Consider the following 19,701-nt stretch of genomic DNA (forward strand, 5'->3'; position numbering starts at 1 on the left):
CCAAACCCAAGACTAGGACACGTCGTCGCAGCATCAAGAAACGAGGATTGAGCTTCGTTACGCCGCACATCTACAGTGATAATGCTACGGACTTTTACGAATTTGATTCTGTAAAAACCATTCGTAGCGCCCTGTGTTCTGTACTCTCCGCCTTGTTAGATGTTTTGAAATAAATAAAAAAATACAGTACATAATTTTAATATCGTGTTTTTATTTACTTTGTCCTTTCATATAAATCTATACGTAGCACGAAGTTCTCATTAAAATACCTACAAGTTAGTAAAATTTGGTTAGAAAAAATAATAAGTGTTGCAACCGCGCTGCTGCGTAACTCCCGCAACAGCGCGATTAGCAACTCTTCCCCACAGTCATGCCCCAAGGCCAACCAAAGGTAAATAGCTTATTCCCTTATTCCCCGGGCAATGTGTGAGTGCCATTATAAAAACACAAAAAATTAAGTGCAGTCAACATTTACTATCAGACCTACTTAGGATTACAACCCCCTCCACGTATACATTGCATGTAACACATAGATGCCCTATACAAAAATATATATATAAAACTATAGTTAAACAAAAAATCTAAAGTTTTTGTCCTGTGCGCGCACTTTCCCGTTTGCTCGCGGCTCATACGGCAGTCCTCATGATAATACGTAAACGTACTTGAACTGTGTCCGTGCACTCCATCCAAATTATGACTATGTGGGCCCGAGTGACAAGTTCATTAACTTCTTTAAGTTCATTCATCCACTACAAAAATTATTGCCGGTCCTGAAGAAAGTCAAATTATGTTGCGAATCACAGTCTATTTTAGCATTTAGTATTTCACAGCCCCGACCTTCGCCTATTCTGGCCATAACAAGTATGAGCGTCGACTCCTTACTTTGAGCATGTTGAGTGGGGCCCCAGCTGGTGGTCAACGCGCCTCCGCGCCGTTGCCACACCGCGGGCCAGACGGTCGCACCGAACCATCCTCCTGCTGTCGAGTCCGGCTTGCAAGTCCCGTACTGCACACTCGCGCGCCACCGCTGAGCGCGTCACTCGGCTACGTCACCATCGAGCTTCTTCGGCCGTTCTCGGGTACACTCGAAACAACGACACCCACACATGACTAGACGGCCGTTAAGCAAACGGATTCACGTTCTTAGAGTCCTCCTAATGCAATTAAATAAAAAAACTAATAAACATAACTGTGAATAATGAAATAACAATAACCAAAGAATTAAATTATTAATTACAAAAACAGTTACCGGAAACGGTAACAGTGTTGAAGAATTTAAAAAAAAAAGTATTTATTATTTTTCAGTAAATTATTATTTAAATATGAAAGTGATGAAAATAACCTAATCTATAAAGTGTCAAATTATATCATTTCTCAATAAGTTGGTAATTATTTCTTCTGGAGCATGGCGATTCACGTGGCGACTCTTCCAGCTGCCAGGAGCTGAATGATTCTGATTGGCTAGTGAGTATCCCCCCCACCAAACAGGCAACATTTCCCGTCCCCCTCCTGATTTCCGCCACATTCGCTCCTCCCACTTTTCCCTCATCCCTCCCAATAATTCAAAAATAGAGCTGACCATGCTGCAGTTTTCGCGGAACCTGATTGGCTTGAGCCTGTGACCAAGGGTGGAATTTACCTATAAATTGCCGTGTGAGACGTCGGGGGCTTCACTTTTGGTCTTGCCGCCGTCACCGCATGTTCCCGTTCGAGCTTCGTTGCGACTCCTTCCGTTTCTACAACTCCAGCAGCTTGGTAAGTACAACTTCACCCAAAAATTTTCAACTTTGAAATTTTTTCCGCAGATTTTCAACTTTGAAAATTTTTTCCGTAAATTTTCAACTTTGTAAATTTTTTTCCGTAAATTTTTAACTTTGTAAATTTTTTCAGTAAATTTTTTCAACTTTGAGAATTTTTTTCCGTAGATTTTAAACTTTGAAATTTCTCCAGTCTCTCTTGCCTGTGTCCCCGCTGCGTCCTTCACCCAGTGTGCGTAGCAGCTGTAGTGAAGGTTGCTGCTGAGCCAGCTAGTACATGACACCGCACCTCCCGCGCAGCTGGTTGTAGAGGGGCAAGGACGCGGGAGAAAAAAAAAAGTCTTACATGCGCGTTCCTTTCTCGGCTCACGAGTTTCGATGTGCAAACAAGAATTAAACGTAGCAGTCATCTTGGAATTACGTTTGAAAAGAATATTATTTGATTGTAAATGTAATCATTGCAGCGAGATTAGTTTCAGTGTACGAAATCTATTCGGGTTATTAGTTTTACAGTTGACATCTTTGAAATGACATGTACATCGGTTGAATTTGTAACGTGTAATTAGGTTCACGACTATGTATGATTAAAATAAACTACTTGTCACGTTAGTTCCGAAGCGTGTAAATTAGGATAGATTCACGTTTGTGTTTGTATGAAAAAGTGTTAGCAACCTAAATTACTTTTTTCCGTGTCGAAATTATTAGTGCCTTCAGTTACAGTATTTTTTTTATTTTGAATTAACATTTTTCCTGGCATACATGTTTGTTATTATTCATACACGTACGACTTAGCTTGAAACAAGATGGATGACGTACGAGAGAGATAGAGGACTGGCAGGAGCTCCGTGCAGCTTGAGTTGTCGTGATGAAATGGCGGCTTGCGCGGGTGGGGGGAATCGCGCGCTCTCCCTCCCTCCCGCCGGCCCCTCACCACGCACACGGAGCGCTCGCGTCCTTACGCTGCATTTGTGGCCACCAGCTGACGTAATTCCTACGCGTGTCGCATGGCGCGACTGAATCCTCTGACGTGCTAAATGATTACACTATTAGTTTATATTATTATTCACAGTGGCAAAAAAAATAATAATGAAGGTAATGTTACATTTAAAGTTTACGATTTTTTTACAAAAGAGTTCATTTACCAATATTAATAACAGTAACTTATAATTTTTTACTGCTAAATGAAAAAAAGTATAGAAATTAGTACACGCTACCTATCCGAAGACGCATAACACGAGCATTTTCATTACTTCTACAATTACTTATCATAGTATGTATGTGTTGCAGGTATTCAATGCTTCTCCCTGCGTCGAGCTACTCCCCAGTGTGATCCGCTTGGAGAACGCCTGTCTGCCCTCTGGAGTTCCGTACGGTTCTGCCACGTTTCCGGTCAGTACATAAAACATAAAATATTTGTACATTAGTGTCTTTGTGCTGCCTTGAAAAAAAAAAAAAAATTCGAGTGCTAAGCCAGGTGGTATCTTTTCTGTGTTACAGGTTCCTGCGACCAGCGTGTGCTGCACGACGTTCCGGCCCTCCTCGTTGTACGTGCGTGCAGTGCACCCAGAGACGTTCCTGTTTTCTTCCGGTGAGTTGAATTTTTTTTTAAATTTCAACTTTTGCTTGTATACATGTACATGTCTGTGTGTTAGTGTTTGTGCGCGCGAATGCCTTTATGCTTGAAATTTTATTTTTTAATTATACTTGACAAATAAATTAAATTAACATGAAAATCACAAACATATAAACTTTAATCATTCATTACTTCATTTTCAAAATTTAATGGTGGAAATATTTAAATAAAGTGTATTACTATAATTTATCTGCTCGTGTTACAGACTCCATCAACATGAAGAGGACTTTGACTGGGGTTCCCGCGTCAGCCGGCCAGCCCTCGACCACGGGAGCCGTCCAGCCCTCGACCTCGGGGACCAGCCAGCTTGTGTCATCTCAGGTATGTGCACCGTCACCAGGGAATGGGTGTGCATACTGTGGCAAGTTATGCTAGACGGCATGAGCGTGCGTGCCAGGCAAATCCCGGCTGTACTACCGGAAGCCAATGCCATATATGCGGTAAGAAAATAAGCCGCAAAGACAGTTTGGTCCGACAGATTCGAACATGTGAGGGCACCGTCGAGCAAAGCTCAGGCTCGAGGTGCATTTACTGCGGGCAGCATTTCAAATATACCCGTGATGTTAGACACCACGAAAAGAGCCAGTGCCAGTTCAATCCTAGCCGTATTAACTATAAATGCTTAAAGTGCCAGGGAGAATTCACACGTAAAGATACGTTGTTTGTGCACAGCAAGACGTGCAATGGCCTGGCTCCTCAGGCCGCTAAGAGACGGCGCACGGACGAGCCCTCTGGCCGTCAACAGCCCGGCCCCAGCACTCGTCCGCAATACGTGGCGAGTGTGCCCGACCAGGCTCGAGTAGACTTGGAGGCGCAAGCGCCTGACCAGGCTCAGGTAGACTTGGAGGCAGGCGGTACCGGGTTCGTTGAGGCGGAGAGTGCGTTCCGCAGAAATTTGAAAACGTTAGTGGCAGTCAACAATGGTGTGACCAAAGATATTTGCACGTACCTGGGCGAAATGAAAAATAATTTGATCGATCGCATTACCCAGGAAGTACGTGAGAATGGCCCAGTAAAGTTCAATGTATGGCTTGAATGTGATTATGCCAAGCCCGCTCCCTTCGATGAAGGTGTAGACAAGAGGGCATTCAAGACAAAGAATATACCCATCTATGAAGAGAGCGACATTGAAGAGGCAGTAACGGAATGCATTGAAAAAATATGTAGGGAGGAAGACGAATATGTCAGCAAAGGCTCGGGGTGGACTCTGTCTTCAGTAAAGAAAATTCAGCTACGTTTCAACAAGTTAGTACCACTGCGAGTCTCCTCCTACATTGATCTACCATCCACAATCAAGAACAGGAAAGCATGCATAAATCCCATGAACCTGGAAGATAACGAGTTCTTCAAGTGGGCCATACTGGCGCGGTACGTGGAGGGGGAACATGTCAACCGAGTCGACCATCGATACCGTGAGCTGCAAGGTAAATTTGATTTTTCAGGGCTTGAGTTCCCCACCCCCCTCCACCAAATCAAAGTGTTTGAGAGGAACAATCTCGATGTGTCTGTCAACCTCTACAGCATCGATGAGAACGACAAGATCGCGCCAGTGCGTGTGGGGAAGGAGGAAAAGCAACACCATTTCGACCTCCTGTTGCTAACGTCCGAAGATAAGAACTCGCACTTTTGTTACATAAAAAATTTCTCAAGACTCGTCAGGTCCCAAATCACCGCCCACGATCATAAAATTCATGTGTGTAAGAGATGCTTCACGTATTACGATGATCAGCACCGAGTTTCAGGACTGACAGGACAGCAGTGTCTCGACGCGCACAAGATATTCTGCAGCACCCATGCTCCTGTGCGCGTCGAGATGCCTAAAGCTGACAAGAACGGCAAGCCACCTGTCCTAGAATTTAAAAACTTCCACCACATGTCAAAGATGCCCATCGTCGTTTACGCAGACTTTGAGGCCATTCTCGTGCCCATCCCATCATGCCAGCCGGACCCCCAGCAATCGAGCACACAGGCCTACCAGAAGCAGGAAGCCTTTAGTTACTGTATATATGTCAAGGTGGATAATGATGTGATCCCAGCCACACTCACCACCTCGCTGCCGCAAGAGCCGATTCTGTACAGGGGTCCCGATGCTGAGGCAAAATTCGTGGAGACCATTGTTGACATTGGTAAAAAGGTTAAGGACATATACGAGACAAGCCTGCCAATGACGTCGCTGACGACTCAAGAATATGTCAGCTTCGTCGCAGCCCATCAGTGCTGCTACTGCAACAAGGTCTTCACATCCGACAACCGCAAGGTCAGAGACCACGACCATTTTAGTGGTAAATACCTTGGTGCCGCCTGCAACAGCTGCAATCTCCTGCGCAGGCGGCCCAAGAAGCTTGTTGTGTACTTCCACAACCTGGGTTGTGATGAAAAGTTTATAATCAAGAAACTGGGCTACGACAACAAGGAAATATTTATTATTCCCCACACGCAAGAGAAAATGATTACATTCTCTAAGAATCTAGGTAACAAATTCTCCGTACAGTTTATCGATACATTCAGGTTCATGGCACGAAGTTTGGCGTCCCTCGCGTCGTACCTGCCAGCCGACAAATTCGTAGAAACATCAAAATTCTTCACCCAAAATGAATTGAATCTTGTAACAAGAAAAGGTGTGTTCCCCTACGACTACGTGACCTGCTGGGAAAAACTTGACGAGCCACAACTGCCTGCGCATGTCTGTATTCTGCATATCTGATATGGCTGTCATTTAATATATTGTAAAACTCCTCTTTCGCAGGCAGTTGTGGCTCGTCAAGTTTTTCCCAGCATGTCACATAGTCGTAGGGGAACACACCTTTTCTTGTTACAAGATTCAATTCATTTTGGGTGAAAAATTTTGATGTTTCAACGAATTTGTCGGCTGGCAGGTACGACGCGAGGGACGCCAACAACCTCTATGGATGGGCCATGTCCCTGCCTCTTCCCGCCAGCGGCTTCAGGTGGGCGGGCACGGACATTGACGTCATGACCATACCGGACGAGGGGCGGATGGGGTATGTCCTACAAGTGGATGTTGAGTACCCATCCGCCCTGCATGACGAGCACAAGGACCTGCCGTTCCTGCCCGTCAACAAGTGCCCGCCCGGCTCGCGTCAGCCTAAATTAATGACGATGCTCGAGAAAAAGAGTAATTACATAGTTCATTATAGAAACCTGAAGCAGGCTCTCCAGCACGGACTGCGAATCACAAAAGTACGCCGAGTTCTGGAATTTGAGCAGCGTGCGTGGATGAAGCCCTTCATTATAAAAAATACGATTATGAGGCAGAATGCTTCCAATGAATTCGAAAAAGAATTATTTAAGCTGGCAAACAATGCATGTTTTGGTAAACTATTAGAACAAAAGAGGAAGAGGCAGCGGATGGAACTCGTATGCAGCGAGAAGAGGCTGCGGAAAGTAGTGGCAAAGCCAGCGTTCCAGGACAGGACAGTTCTCGATGAAAACTTGGCTCTGATCAAACTCCAGCATGAGAGTATCATCTTTGACCGCCCTGTATATGCTGGTTTAGCCGTCCTGGAGTTGTCCAAAACGCTCATGTACAATTTCCATTACGACATAATGAAGGTAAAATATAAGGACAACATCACGCTGGTGTACATGGACACGGACAGTTTCATCTATGAAATCAAGACGCACGACTTTTACCAGGACCTGGCTGACGACTCTGCGCTCATGAGCGTGTTTGACACGAGCGCGTATCCCATTGACCACCCCTGCTACTCGCCCACCAATAAAAAGGTGGTGGGTAAATTCAAAGATGAGTGCAATGGGGTGGCGATGGAGGAGTTTGTCGGCCTCAGAGCAAAATTATATACATATAAATATAACGATAATATATCCAAGAGAGCTAAAGGAATTCAGAAATGTGTGGTGAAGAACAAAATTACGTTTGAAGATTTTCTTGAAGTCCTGGAACACCACACAACAAAGCGTGCGCAAGTCCGGTCCAAAAGGTCGCACCAAATGGTATTGTACACAGAAACTATGAATAAATTGGCACTTAGTTGGCACGACGATAAACGCATAATATGCGATGACGGAATACATACGTTACCATATGGGTACAATGGATAATGCTATTGTAGCTCAATAGTTATACATGATAAATATGTCTGCAAAATAGTACAATATTTTTTTTTACAAAGAAAAAAAAAGTGAACTTATAACATGAAATGTTGAAACTGGCGACTGTGCTCGTACGTTTCGTGTAGGATTCACTGATGGGGTGAAGCATGGTGTGGACTTTGAGGACCCCTGGACCGCTACAGTAGCCAACAAGGTCCGTCAGGAATACCTACAGATATGTTACGAGTATGGCACTAGTGATGCCACAAGGTAGCCACCCATGTCTCTGTTGATTAGGTGTACATAGCCTTCGTCGGTGGATTAAGCAACGTCGGATTTATCGTTGTTTGATCTTTGCATCGTTGTTTGTGGTGCAATGCTTTTCTTCGTTGTGGTTATGCACCTACGTTGTTAGTGGTGCTGAAATTTCTTGGTTGGTTGGATGGTGGTTGGTTGGTTTTCTGCACCTACGTTGATTTGTGGTGCACCGTTTATTCTTGGTTGGTTGGATGGGTTGGAAGTGGTGGTGTTTTGCATCCTCGTTGTTTGCGATGCTACTTTTTTGGTTGGTTGGTTGGGATGGAAGTGTTGGTGTTTTGCATCCTCGTTGTTTGTGGTGCTACTTTATTGGTTGGTTGGTTGGGATGGAAGTGGTGGTTTTATGCATCCTCGTTGTTTGCGATGCTACTTTTTTGGTTGGTTGGTTGGGATGGAAGTGGTGGTTTTATGCATCCTCGTTGTTTGCGATGCTACTTTTTTGGTTGGTTGGTTGGGATGGAAGTGGTGGTTTTATGCACCTACGTTGATTTGTAGTGCTATGTTTTTTGGTTGGTTGGTTGGGATGGAAGTGGTGGTGTTTTGCATCCTCATTGTTTGTGATGCTACTTTATTGGTTGGTTGGTTGGGATGGAAGTGGTGGTTTTATGCATCCTCGTTGTTTGCGATGCTACACTTTTGGTTGGTTGGTTGGGATGGATGTGGTGGTGTCTTGCACCTACGTTAATTTGTGGTGCTGCACTCTCTTGGTTGGTTGGATGGGATGGAAGTGGTGGTGTTTTGCATCCTCGTTGGAAGTGGTGGTGTTTTGCATCCTCGTTGTTTGCGATGCGACATTTTTTGGTTGGTTGGTTGGGATGGAAGTGGTGGTTTTATGCATCCTCGTTGTTTGCGATGCTACTTTATTGGTTGGTTGGTAGGGATGGAAGTGGTGGTTTTATGCATCCTCGTTGTTTGCGATGCTACGTTTTTTGGTTGGTTGGTTGGTTGGGTTGGAAGTGGTGGTTTTATGCACTTACGTTGATTTGAGGTGCTACGTTTTTTGGTTGGATGGTTGGGATGGAAGTGGTGGTGTTTTGCACCTACGTTAATTTGTGGTGCTACGTTTTTTGGTTGGATGGTTGGTGGTTGGTTGGTTTGGTTTTATGCACCTACGTAGTTTTTGGTGCAATACATATATTTTTTTACACTGATGTGTTTTTACACCGATGCGTTTTATGTGTTTATATTCGATTTTATGCGTCGATGGGCTCCTTAAATCGATGGTTTCATGCCGATGGTGTCAACGATGGACTGTTACGTCGCTGGGTTCCACTGTCGATGTTGTACAAGATTTCGGCGTTGATACATCGTTGTGACTGGACAATTTCAGCGTTTGTATGTGAAAATGTTAAATTTAAGCACGTGCTTTGTGTCAATATGGTAGATCATTCTGGTAGGCTTGCATCGTTGTAATGGGCCACGGCTAAATAGAGACGTTGTTCATAAGTACTTGATTACATGTGTGATGTATATTGCATATGGAGGCAAGGGGCTTGTGCGTGACTAGACTGTTTAGCGGTGTCGGTCTGCAGCCCGTTCCAAACATAGAGAGCTGCGATGCAAGCTTTTTGTTTGAGTGACTAATATTCTATTTAAGTATTTAGCAGGTGAGCAGTTGCTACGATGGAGAGAGATATTCGACGTGAGGAGGAGAGGGAGCCGGTGAGATGTAGAGAGGGAGAGACGTCGGGACGAGCGTGGCCTGCTGACAGAAAGACCTGCGAATCAACACTCTCACACATGAAATTAAAAAAAAATGTATATATATATATTAACGACAATATATATGTAACTATAAAATTTTTTAACTTTATTTTTTTATTTCTATAGTACTAATACCTTGGTTTTTTTTCTTGATGAGAAAAAATTTATAATGTATGATTGAAAACATACATTGCTGCAAAAAGAGTAAAACGATTATTATTATTTTTTGCATACTTAAGTTTTTGTTGAAAGTTGGAATTAAGAGTCTTTACTTCACAAAAAACCATATTAAAGGTGAAAAAAGAATAAAACAAATACAATGGTATACATTTTTATTTACAAATAAAATTCGTCAATTCTACACACACACAACATACATTTACATAGGAAAAAAATTTCAAATATCAGGAATATATTTAATCTTCACTGTAGTAATAAGGATGTTCATAGAGCCACAGCTTCAGTAACTGGCTATTACAATGTGCACAGTGGAAACCATTATAAAATTTATCGCACTTTTCAATTTGGTTTCCGTACATCTTTAAAAGTGTGTTGAAGCCGGTACAGTTGCCTTGTTTACGAAGATCAATTACTTTGCCACTGCACAAATCACTCACAATACGTTTCTGTTCATTACCACGAACGTAAACAACGTCGTCTTCCGGCTCGACGAGGTTCGACAGCACAGACGCAAGTTGGTCATAGTCCACATCACCGTCATTCCACGAGAGACCGATCACTTCATAGGTTAGTCGTCGGTTCTCGCGTTGAGAGAATCTGTCCAATTCTGACCAGTCGCAAGGAGGTTTAAAGATGTATTCATAAGTCCTGGTTTCTTCACCTCCTATGATAGACATCACTGACAGTTGCTTCACTACGGGTCTCTTTTGGGACGTAAGACACTGGACGTTGACAAGAAAGAGTGTCATATTGTCATTACTCACAGTTACACGTACGACGAGGCTGGAGTGACACCTAGATGATGTCTGCGGCACGACGCTCAGGATCTAGGCTGCTGCTGCTGCTGCTGCCTGCACGCATCTCGCCGCTTCTTGCACCATGACTTCATGTGCGGTGTGTCGGGGACGCTGGAGCTTCCTCTGTCGCACTCGGTGCATGGCACACAATCTTGAATGTCTGGGTCTTGCTGTAGGTACACCGGCAGGAACTTGTAGACGTATCTTATCTCGTGTGGGGCGTAGACCAGGAGAAACTCTTTAGGTAAGTACGGCAACTCCGTCTCCTTATCCAGTGCCGCAAGCATGCGCACTTTACCGTATGCTAAGATGGCCGACAAGATCTTTGCTCCACTGGCGCAACAAGCAAACATTACCACCTCCGTAGACGTTTGGTGCGCGCGAGGAACTGCAGGTAACTGAAGTCTTCCCGGGTCCGACAACAGGTGTATTTATACTCTACACAAATTAGGGGAGGAGGAGGGTAGGGGTGGGAATGACGGTAAAGAGAGATGGAGGGGTGAACTTTTTTTTCTTGTAGGGGTGGGGGAACAGCAACAGTAGTTTTTTACGATAAAATAAATAATGAAAAAAAATGGGTTGGTTGGAGGGGGGGGGGCGGTAGAGGTTAGAAGATATATGTGCTATGAAAAAAAGTGGTGGGGGTAAGTCAGTCTGCCTGCAGCCGCCATTGAGGATGGAGCCTGTCGCCATTTTTAATTTTTTTTACCTCGTCGGGTTCGAACCGAGGACTCCGAACTCCGTGTCGTAAATGTATGTTTTTTTAATTTTTTTGTTAAAATTTTATTAATTGAATTTTTTTATAATTTTTAAAAAAAATTTTCGTTAAAATCGGATTATAAATAAAAAAATTAAAGATGGCGGATGTAACGGAAAATTCAACGGTGATTCAAAATGGCGGAAAACAAAATGGCGGAAAGTTCTATAAAACAAAATGACGTCATCCAAGATGGCGGATCCAAAATGGCCGCCGGGGTCAAGGTCATCCAATATGGCCGCCGTGACGTCACAATCCAAGATGGCGGACAGACAATCACAATCCACGCGCCGGCGCCAGGCGCAGCTCCGGCTATCCTATACTACTTCTTTCATTACAAGGAAAACCTTACAAAACTTTTTCTTTTAAAAGAAAACTTATGAATTGGTAGGAGTGCATGGAAAAAGAAGATAATGATGCCGCATCGCTAATCCAAGTTTATCTCTTGATTAATGGCATGATCCTGTCTACATTGATCCTGTGGTACCTGATGCTGGTTGTTTTAATGTAAAAAAAAAAATGGACCTAAAAAACCTTGTAATATAATGATGTATTATGATTGGAAATTGTATATGAAAGAAAACATTTTTGGAAGACCTGACATAATTTGTACTGTGATTGAGTTTTTGTTATGTCCGGGATCTTTTGAAGTAGTAGATTAAAACAGCAATATCATGTACAACAGGATATATATATGCAGGATCATGCCATCCAGATTAAGAGATAAACTTAGATATGTGCTGCGGAATATTTACCAAAAAATCTATTCAGGTGCATTTAAAATATTTGAAAGACTTGTTTGAATGTATTCAGCTCGAGAAATAAACCACCAGCTGAAACTCAGCAGAGCTCGAGGTCCTCATAGATTTGTCAGCTCACAGTGATCTAAAATATATGTTTCATAACTGAAGTTTAGTGGAGTTTTGGCTGCATTTACAAGGTGAGTATTGCTGCTTTTCGTAACTACGCATCTCTGTGAAATGGAATTCTACTCTTAACAGGTATGTACCAAACAAATTTATTGTGTTGTGGTATACGACCATGGCAATCTAAGAAACCTCTCAGTGAACACTAGGGAAATAAACAATTGAAAGTCACAAGTAACTCATTCAACTTTGAACTACAGGGTTATTCCAAAGAGAGAGCCTCTCATGATGTTGCAAGCTGTTTCTTGAAACATTACAAAAAATTTACTTTGGAATTGTAAGCCATATCTTGTGCCATTACAAACAATCTTTTGCAATATTGCAAAACATTGCTTGCAGATCTTTCAAACTTGTAATGGGCTAAATACTTAATTTTAAAAAAAATGTTTCATTGTTCTATTTACTCAGTGATAACAGGTTACTGAAACGTTACAAACACATTAGTATAAATGCAGCTTGTACTTTGTATTCTCCTATAAATATGCAGAATTTACAGCATTTTTCTTTTACTTTTTATAGTAAAATTCTTGAACACAACCTTATAAATATTTTTTTTTATTGTGTAACGCATCTCCTGTAATCCCAGGGATTTGTTACTAAATAGTTCAAATCGCTGTACCTATTGACAAAGATTTTCATAATTTTAAAGTTATTTTATGGATTTTGGCCGATTACAGATACTTTCATTGTCTCTCTGCTCTTAAAACAGATGACGGTATGCTATTTAGTTACTATCACAAGGTCTTTTAATGGTGTTTCATCAGTATTATTGTAATGTATGGTAATTGTAACGTATTGTTATTGTGGTTACCAACGAGAATAAATGCAGCATAATCCAATTCTTTTGAGTTGTTTCTAGAGGATAAACGCAGCACCCACAGAAGTATTGCAGTGCAGGGTGGCAGTGACTGGTTGTAGCAAGTTTGGTAGTCGCCGGCTCCTCTATGGCATTGTGGCCATTGGTGAATTATGCTTGTCCCGTGAATGTACAGCGCACTTGCAGGCTTACTCTCCTCCTGCAGTTCATCCATCAGTGCTACAAGATTCTCATGTACTTTGTAATCATACATATTGTTCAGAACTCAACATTTAAACTAGAACAGCTAATTAATTACGGTTCTAAATAAAAAACCGTAATTAAAAATGTCAATTTTTAGTTATGAGTTTTTTTTCAAAAGTGTTAAAATACCAACTCTTTATCTATACTAATATTATAAAGCTGAAGAGTTTGTGTGTTTGTTTGTTTGTACGTGCTAATCTCAGGAACCACTGGTCCGATTTGAAAAATTCTTTCAGTGTTGGATAGTACATTTATCGAGGAAGGCTATAGGCTATATTATATTATCAATAACATTAGGTATCCTTACTAAAAGTCCAATTTAGAATCAAATGCGTTGGAGGGGATTAGATACAACATGCAGTACACCTACGAAGTGTGTGTTGACAATGCCGCAGGTGCTATAACACGCACTAGATGCCTTATCATTCTTAATTTTCCATACAAGTAAAAAACGCCCGTGTGATATTAACAACGAAGCAATCAGTACCCTCATAAGAGTTCAATTAGTATTTAAATACTTTTTATCACTTTAAATCGCAAACCTAAACTATTGTTCTTTCCTCTCTCTCTGTGTTTAATTTGTTTTTTATTGCCCTTTTTTTCAAGTATATATATTTTACAGACTTGAAACTTCACAGTAATGTTCCTTATGTTACGCAGGATGACATTTTCCGAAAATTAGATCCCATGGGTGGTTAAAACCAGGCAACAGTGGGTACTTTGTCTGCATGAGAACAGTATTTTGTATTGTTCATGCCTTCTGCGTCTCCATGGCAACGGGCATCGCGTGGCAGTGGCGTACCCACAAGGAGGGGCATGTATAATAGCGGCGCAAGAGTGATCTGCCTGTAGACTGCCGTAGCGAAGTACGGGTACATCAGTTGTATGTTGCGTGCACGAGTCGGGAAACCATCGGTGCTATTCATTTTCTCTCCGGTACATTATACAGCATTGTAATAAATTTTCACTGAATTTTTTTATTTACCATTACTGTAAATGGGAGATATGGCTTCATTTTTTTCCATTAGTATAGCCGTACGAAGCCGGGTCGGGCAGCTAGTATTTTATAAGGCCCTTGCGTTTCTACTTCATCAGTAAACTAATTTATATTGTTCTGCCTGATATCGCCTAAAAAAGTACAAATGTATTTCGAGTTACAATAAGTATTTAGATAATAGAAGTCTTTCAAAATTCTACTAAATTCAGATTAGGCCAAGTGGAATCCATTATCATTTACCTGTAAATCACAGAGCACAGTCTTGTGTTTCGGTCTAGTACCTTTCGGTCTAGAACCTTTCTGTCTAGTACCTTTCGGTATAGTACCTTTCGGTCTAGTACCTTTCGGTCATTTGCCTTGGGGTTAGTACCTTTCGGTCTAGTACCTTTCGGTCTAGTTATTAGATACTGTAACTACAAATATTTGTCACACAAATCTGCAGAACCCAACATTTGCTAACAATTCCAAATAAAACTAACTGTGCAATACTTTTGAAAAAATTTTACTGCACAATATATAGGTACTGCAAACTGTAAAATAAAATTTCTTTACACAGGCCAACGATGAAAAATAATTTTTAATAATTTTTGCTAATTCCTGTGTGTTTTGGTGTGCTGATACTGAAAATAATAATAAAAAAGTCATATCACCCAACAATTTCTCACATTTTAATGTTTTAAGTAAATATAAATTATTTTTAAAAATATATATAAATAATATTTTTTATCATATAAATATCAAGTTGGCAATATATTTCAGTGTCACAAGGATACCAATACAATCAAATGTTATAAGGTTGGTAGTTCTGATAAATTACACAGTAGTTTGTTTTCTTATAGTTAATACAACCTTGAATTTCAGTGCTTAACCTATGTTCTTTTTATTCACTTTTTAATATAGCTAATCGTAGTTGTAAAAACTCCCATAATGCTCTTTTTTTTATATATGTGGCGACTCTGTAATTAAAAAACATCAAAGGAACATTTCAGACTTGAAAAAAAAACAAGGGATCAAGAGCAAGGGAACAAAATTGGTCCAAAAAACAATGGCCCGTAAGAAAAACTTTGACACCTGGCATGAAAAGTATTTTGTATAAAACTTTAATAGACCCCAAAAATATTCTTTGCCACCATTCCTCATAAAACTGGGCTTAATGAAACAATCGGTTAAAGCTTTGCCCAAAGATAGTGACTGTTTCAAATATTTGCGTAGTACCTAAATTTCCTCATTTATCAGAAGCTAAACTGAAAGAAGGGATTTTTGTTGGGCCTGATATTCGTTAAGTGATGTTCGATTCCAACTTCGGAGCAATGATGAATAAAAAGGAAAAGGAGGCTTGGATATCATTTAAAGATATCATTTCCTGAAAAATAAGGTGATGTGAGTGAAGATCAAGGGGAACGGTTTCATCAGGATATAAAAGAGATGGGGCAACGATACCAGGGACACTGGAATACCAAGATGATGTGTGATTACTGTTGGTCACTTCACAGAGAACAACAAAATGCATAACATCGAAGAAAAAGCTATGCAAGAAATTGTACTGAGAAGAGGGAGAGAAAATACAAAAAAATAAGCACCTAATATTCACATTCAGTTATTGAATATTATTGTAAATGGTAATTTGGTAATTGTAACTTAAATAAAAACCTGATTTTACAATTTTCCATTTTAAATTTTCCCTATTGTTTGTAATATATAATTGATGTCTTATTGGTAGTGAACCGTTAGTGATAAAAAAAATGGATACCAAATATGGTTTCAGTACCCAATAATACATGAAATTTAGGTAAATTGGTTCAAAAAAAAGTTTTTGCACTTTTTATTTGTTGGCCTGTGTTTTTTTGCTTAAGTTAATGAATTATCTTACTTATTAACTTGGCATAGTAAAAGTTTTTACTATATTAAAAGTCATATTTACCCAATTTAAAATGTTTGCCGCATAAGATGTGCACAGAATTTTTACCCCCAGAAAATAATTTTAAAATTTTATTTTGAATCATTATTAATCATAGGGTAATTTAAGATTATTTAAAAATACATTTTATTCACAGTATCCAATTATTTGGTGCAGAAGAGATTATTATTATTTTTTTTAATTTCTAACTAAAAAATTACGATGCTTTTCTGATTTTGGTTTTTTTTATTCAGAACTAAATAATTAGCTTATCAACTATTCTTGGCCCAACTTCATGTTCAGAGACATTCTATATAGGAGGGCTTTTCCAACACAAATAATGAATTTTCCAATTACTTTATTGGCAATGTCGAATGTTGTTACTAAACATATGTTTTTTTTTGTGATTGAAAGTTGTAAATATGGTTTCTTTGTCTCCCCAGTAAATAATAACAAAATTAGATAATTAATTATCTGTTTTCTTCTTGGATTTTTACCAGGAAATCCTATAGCATTTGTAATAATTTAGGCAGGTATTAAAAATGTACAATTTACCTGACAAGAATATTAATTGTCATGCCTCTAATTTTATGTTTTACTATTTTACTAATTGCATCTTATTTACATAATGAAGTTTATATCTCACATTTGTGCTTATTTATTTATTCTGACTGTTTTCGATTTGTTTGGCTTCTTGCATATGGATTATAAATAAACTCTAACTTCAAGACTTCCTAAAATTTAGTTACCTTGAGAAAATGAAAAAGATGGCATTTGTTTTTAACTAACATTGTGTATGATTGTTTTATTTAAAAAATTAATTAACTCCAATTATTGCATACAACACGGTAATGTCTTTAAAATAATGTATGAACTCTCGAGTGTGAGAAGGTAATTCCTGGCGGGCCGTCACACTCATCCTGGCTCGCCAGCGGATTGTCACCTTGCCCAGCTGCCGAGGGTGTTGACCTGGTAAGGGAAAAGCGGAAGGGTCGAGCAGAACTGGCAACAGTGCGTTTCTCAGCCCTGTCCTGCACATACGCAGGTAGAACCCGCACATTCCAGGGGAGGGAGCAGACTTACTGCCCTCGCGTGTCTAAAGCCAGCCAGGATAGAGAAACACACCCTTCCAGTCTGAAGAGCCTGTCTCGAATGACTGCTGGTCCCAGCTGCGCATATTCTTATACTGACCAAGTGAAGTGGTTGGGTAGTTGATTTTGAAGGTTTTATTCACATTTTACCAAAAATAAAAAGATTTGTTAGAGTATTGATTTTAGTCACTGAACCCCACCCATAATGAGTTGATTTAATATATTTTTAAAAGAAGCTGCAGAAGTAATTAAATGCATCAATGTTTATATTAAACTTCACATAGGTAATGTGATATTATTCCTATTTATTCAAACTGGGAAATATTCATATTTATTATACATATCAAATAATTTTAGGCAACTTTAATGTAATTACATCAAAAGATGAAATTTTTAATTCATAGTTTTCCACTTTGCATCTACTTAGTATACAAAATAAATGTAAAATTGTAATCAAAAATATTTATTTTAAATTTAAGATACCTTATATAACTGCATGTCATAAAAATCTACATAGTCTCAGGAATGTAAATGAAAAAAAAATTAATTGAATGTTACATGTTTTGTCTTTGGAAATGCACAAAAATTGGAATATTTCATTGAAGTGTGTGATAAACCATAACATATCTACAAGTAATCAGACACAAAAACTGTTTTTAAATCAGATGTACTGGCTCTGAGATTGGGGCCATGTTGGCATAGTTCACCATTGTCCAAATATAAAACACCAGCCTTGTTTACTGCATGGAGGAGCGATTCCATTGATATCACTGGTATCAGTCGTTTTTTGCTAGCGCTCTGAGCTAGTTGCCTTTGCAGTTTAGATCCTTGTGTCATCATAGATTCTGTATTGAATGTTTGGTAGAAATTAGGCAGTTGCTCTGGAAGCTCTCTGCATGTGTTGGCTGGTCTCGCTGTTTTGGATGGAAGATGGCTGTCTCGAAGGTGCATTTCGTTAGTGTTGAGACTGTCACTTTTACCTGGAAGCTCGAAGATTATCTTTAAAAAAAATTACATTTTCAAATTAAAACATTTTCCTTAACAAAAAAAAATGTTAAAACTATTTATGTACAAAATAACCACAGTTAATATTTTATTAATATTCTTTGTTATTAACTATATACAGTAAAAGGTTATTTAAATGTATTTCTTTAGTTTAATATCTGAAATATAGGGGAGACCGGGGCAAGTTGACGATGTTAAGCTTTGAAATGGCCTTTAACAGATAAATAAGCATATATAATATCTAATTTGGTACCAATACGAAGTACATACTAATTTCTACCTAAATATGTAAAAAGGTTGTATTACTTTGCGTAGTTCCGAAGTTATTGACAAGAAACCAATTAGTTAGCACATTCGTCATCTTGCCCCAGGAGTGGGGTAAGTTGACGAACCTATTGGGGTAAGATGACGAAACCAAAATATATATATTTATGGACAAAGTAAACAATAGTTTTATAGATTTCCTACACTAAACAACGTGCAGGATGTAAAGAAGATATATTGTAACATATTTGAACGACTTTGATATAATTCCTTGACTTCATAATTGGAAAAGTTTTCGTGCCACCACTCAGAACATGTGGAACACTGAATCCAGTCTTCATTTGGAGGTTCCACATAAACTTCTTCACATGCAGGGCAAGAAACGCTATTTAGGCTTTATGGTTTTGCTACAGAATGATCAGAGTTTTGTTTTTCAGTTTTCTTAGTTTTTCTTTCATTTTTCTTCTCTTCATTCTGCTTCTTCTATCTATCTCTACGTCACTCCAACGCCTCCTTTCCGTTTTCCGCTTATAATATGCCTAGGCATCTACAAAAAAATCAAACAAAATTGTTACGACTATTAACACAGGAACTATTTATAATATTTTATAATTTCATTATTATTTTTATTTTACTTAAATGTTCGTCATATCTGTACATCATTGGTTTAAATAACACATATAATACAAAATAATGCTCACACTGTCATTACCTATGGCAAGTTGACGATTGCAGGGGCAAGATGACGAATTCGTCATCTTGCCCCCGTCAACTTGCCCCAGCAGCCGTATTTTTGCTTTACCAAAATCACGAACAACATTAACAAATTTTCTTCAACAATCTATACACTAAAATACTCCCAAAAGTCAGCATTTCATTTTACATATATAAACATTTAAAACAAATGGACTCTTTTCTCGTAATAGCTTAACATACGTACCTTCAATATTACAACAATGGCTCACGAAACAGACTGCCTCTCAAAACTGCCACATTCAAACTGACTGGAAAATTCCGCTGCACCTGCCTAGTAGGTGCAGATGGTGACACACAAGGTCACAGGTGCGCCAACCGTCTATCTGTGTTTCTGGATTAGTTACATACGATTCGTCATCTTACCCCGTTCGCCAACTTACCCCGGTCTCCCCTACATACGTATATCTAATTGTACTTCAAAATTTTTACAAATAATGTGCTTGTCATGCATGTTTTATAGCATAAAAAAACACTGGTTTGTGTGT

The 19,701-nt window shown here is 39.5% G+C and overlaps 1 protein-coding gene across 2 annotated transcripts in view; it reads right to left on the reverse strand.

Moving 5' to 3' along the window:
- Nucleotides 1-16,129: 16,129 nt before the first annotated feature.
- LOC134529220 (uncharacterized) overlaps nt 16,130-19,701 on the reverse strand; it is a 168,574-nt gene continuing 165,002 nt past the window's right edge. The window contains exon 6 of one of the 2 annotated variants that reach the window (XM_063363093.1): nt 16,130-18,190. In XM_063363093.1, coding sequence (XP_063219163.1) covers nt 17,819-18,190 — 372 coding nt within the window. In that variant the 3' untranslated portion in view covers nt 16,130-17,818. Of the gene's footprint in view, nt 19,008-19,701 lie in introns of both variants that reach the window. The other variant, XM_063363094.1, reaches the window with a different exon arrangement.

This window comes from Bacillus rossius, chromosome 2 (assembly GCF_032445375.1).
Source record: "Bacillus rossius redtenbacheri isolate Brsri chromosome 2, Brsri_v3, whole genome shotgun sequence".
Classification (NCBI taxonomy): domain Eukaryota; kingdom Metazoa; phylum Arthropoda; class Insecta; order Phasmatodea; family Bacillidae; genus Bacillus; species Bacillus rossius.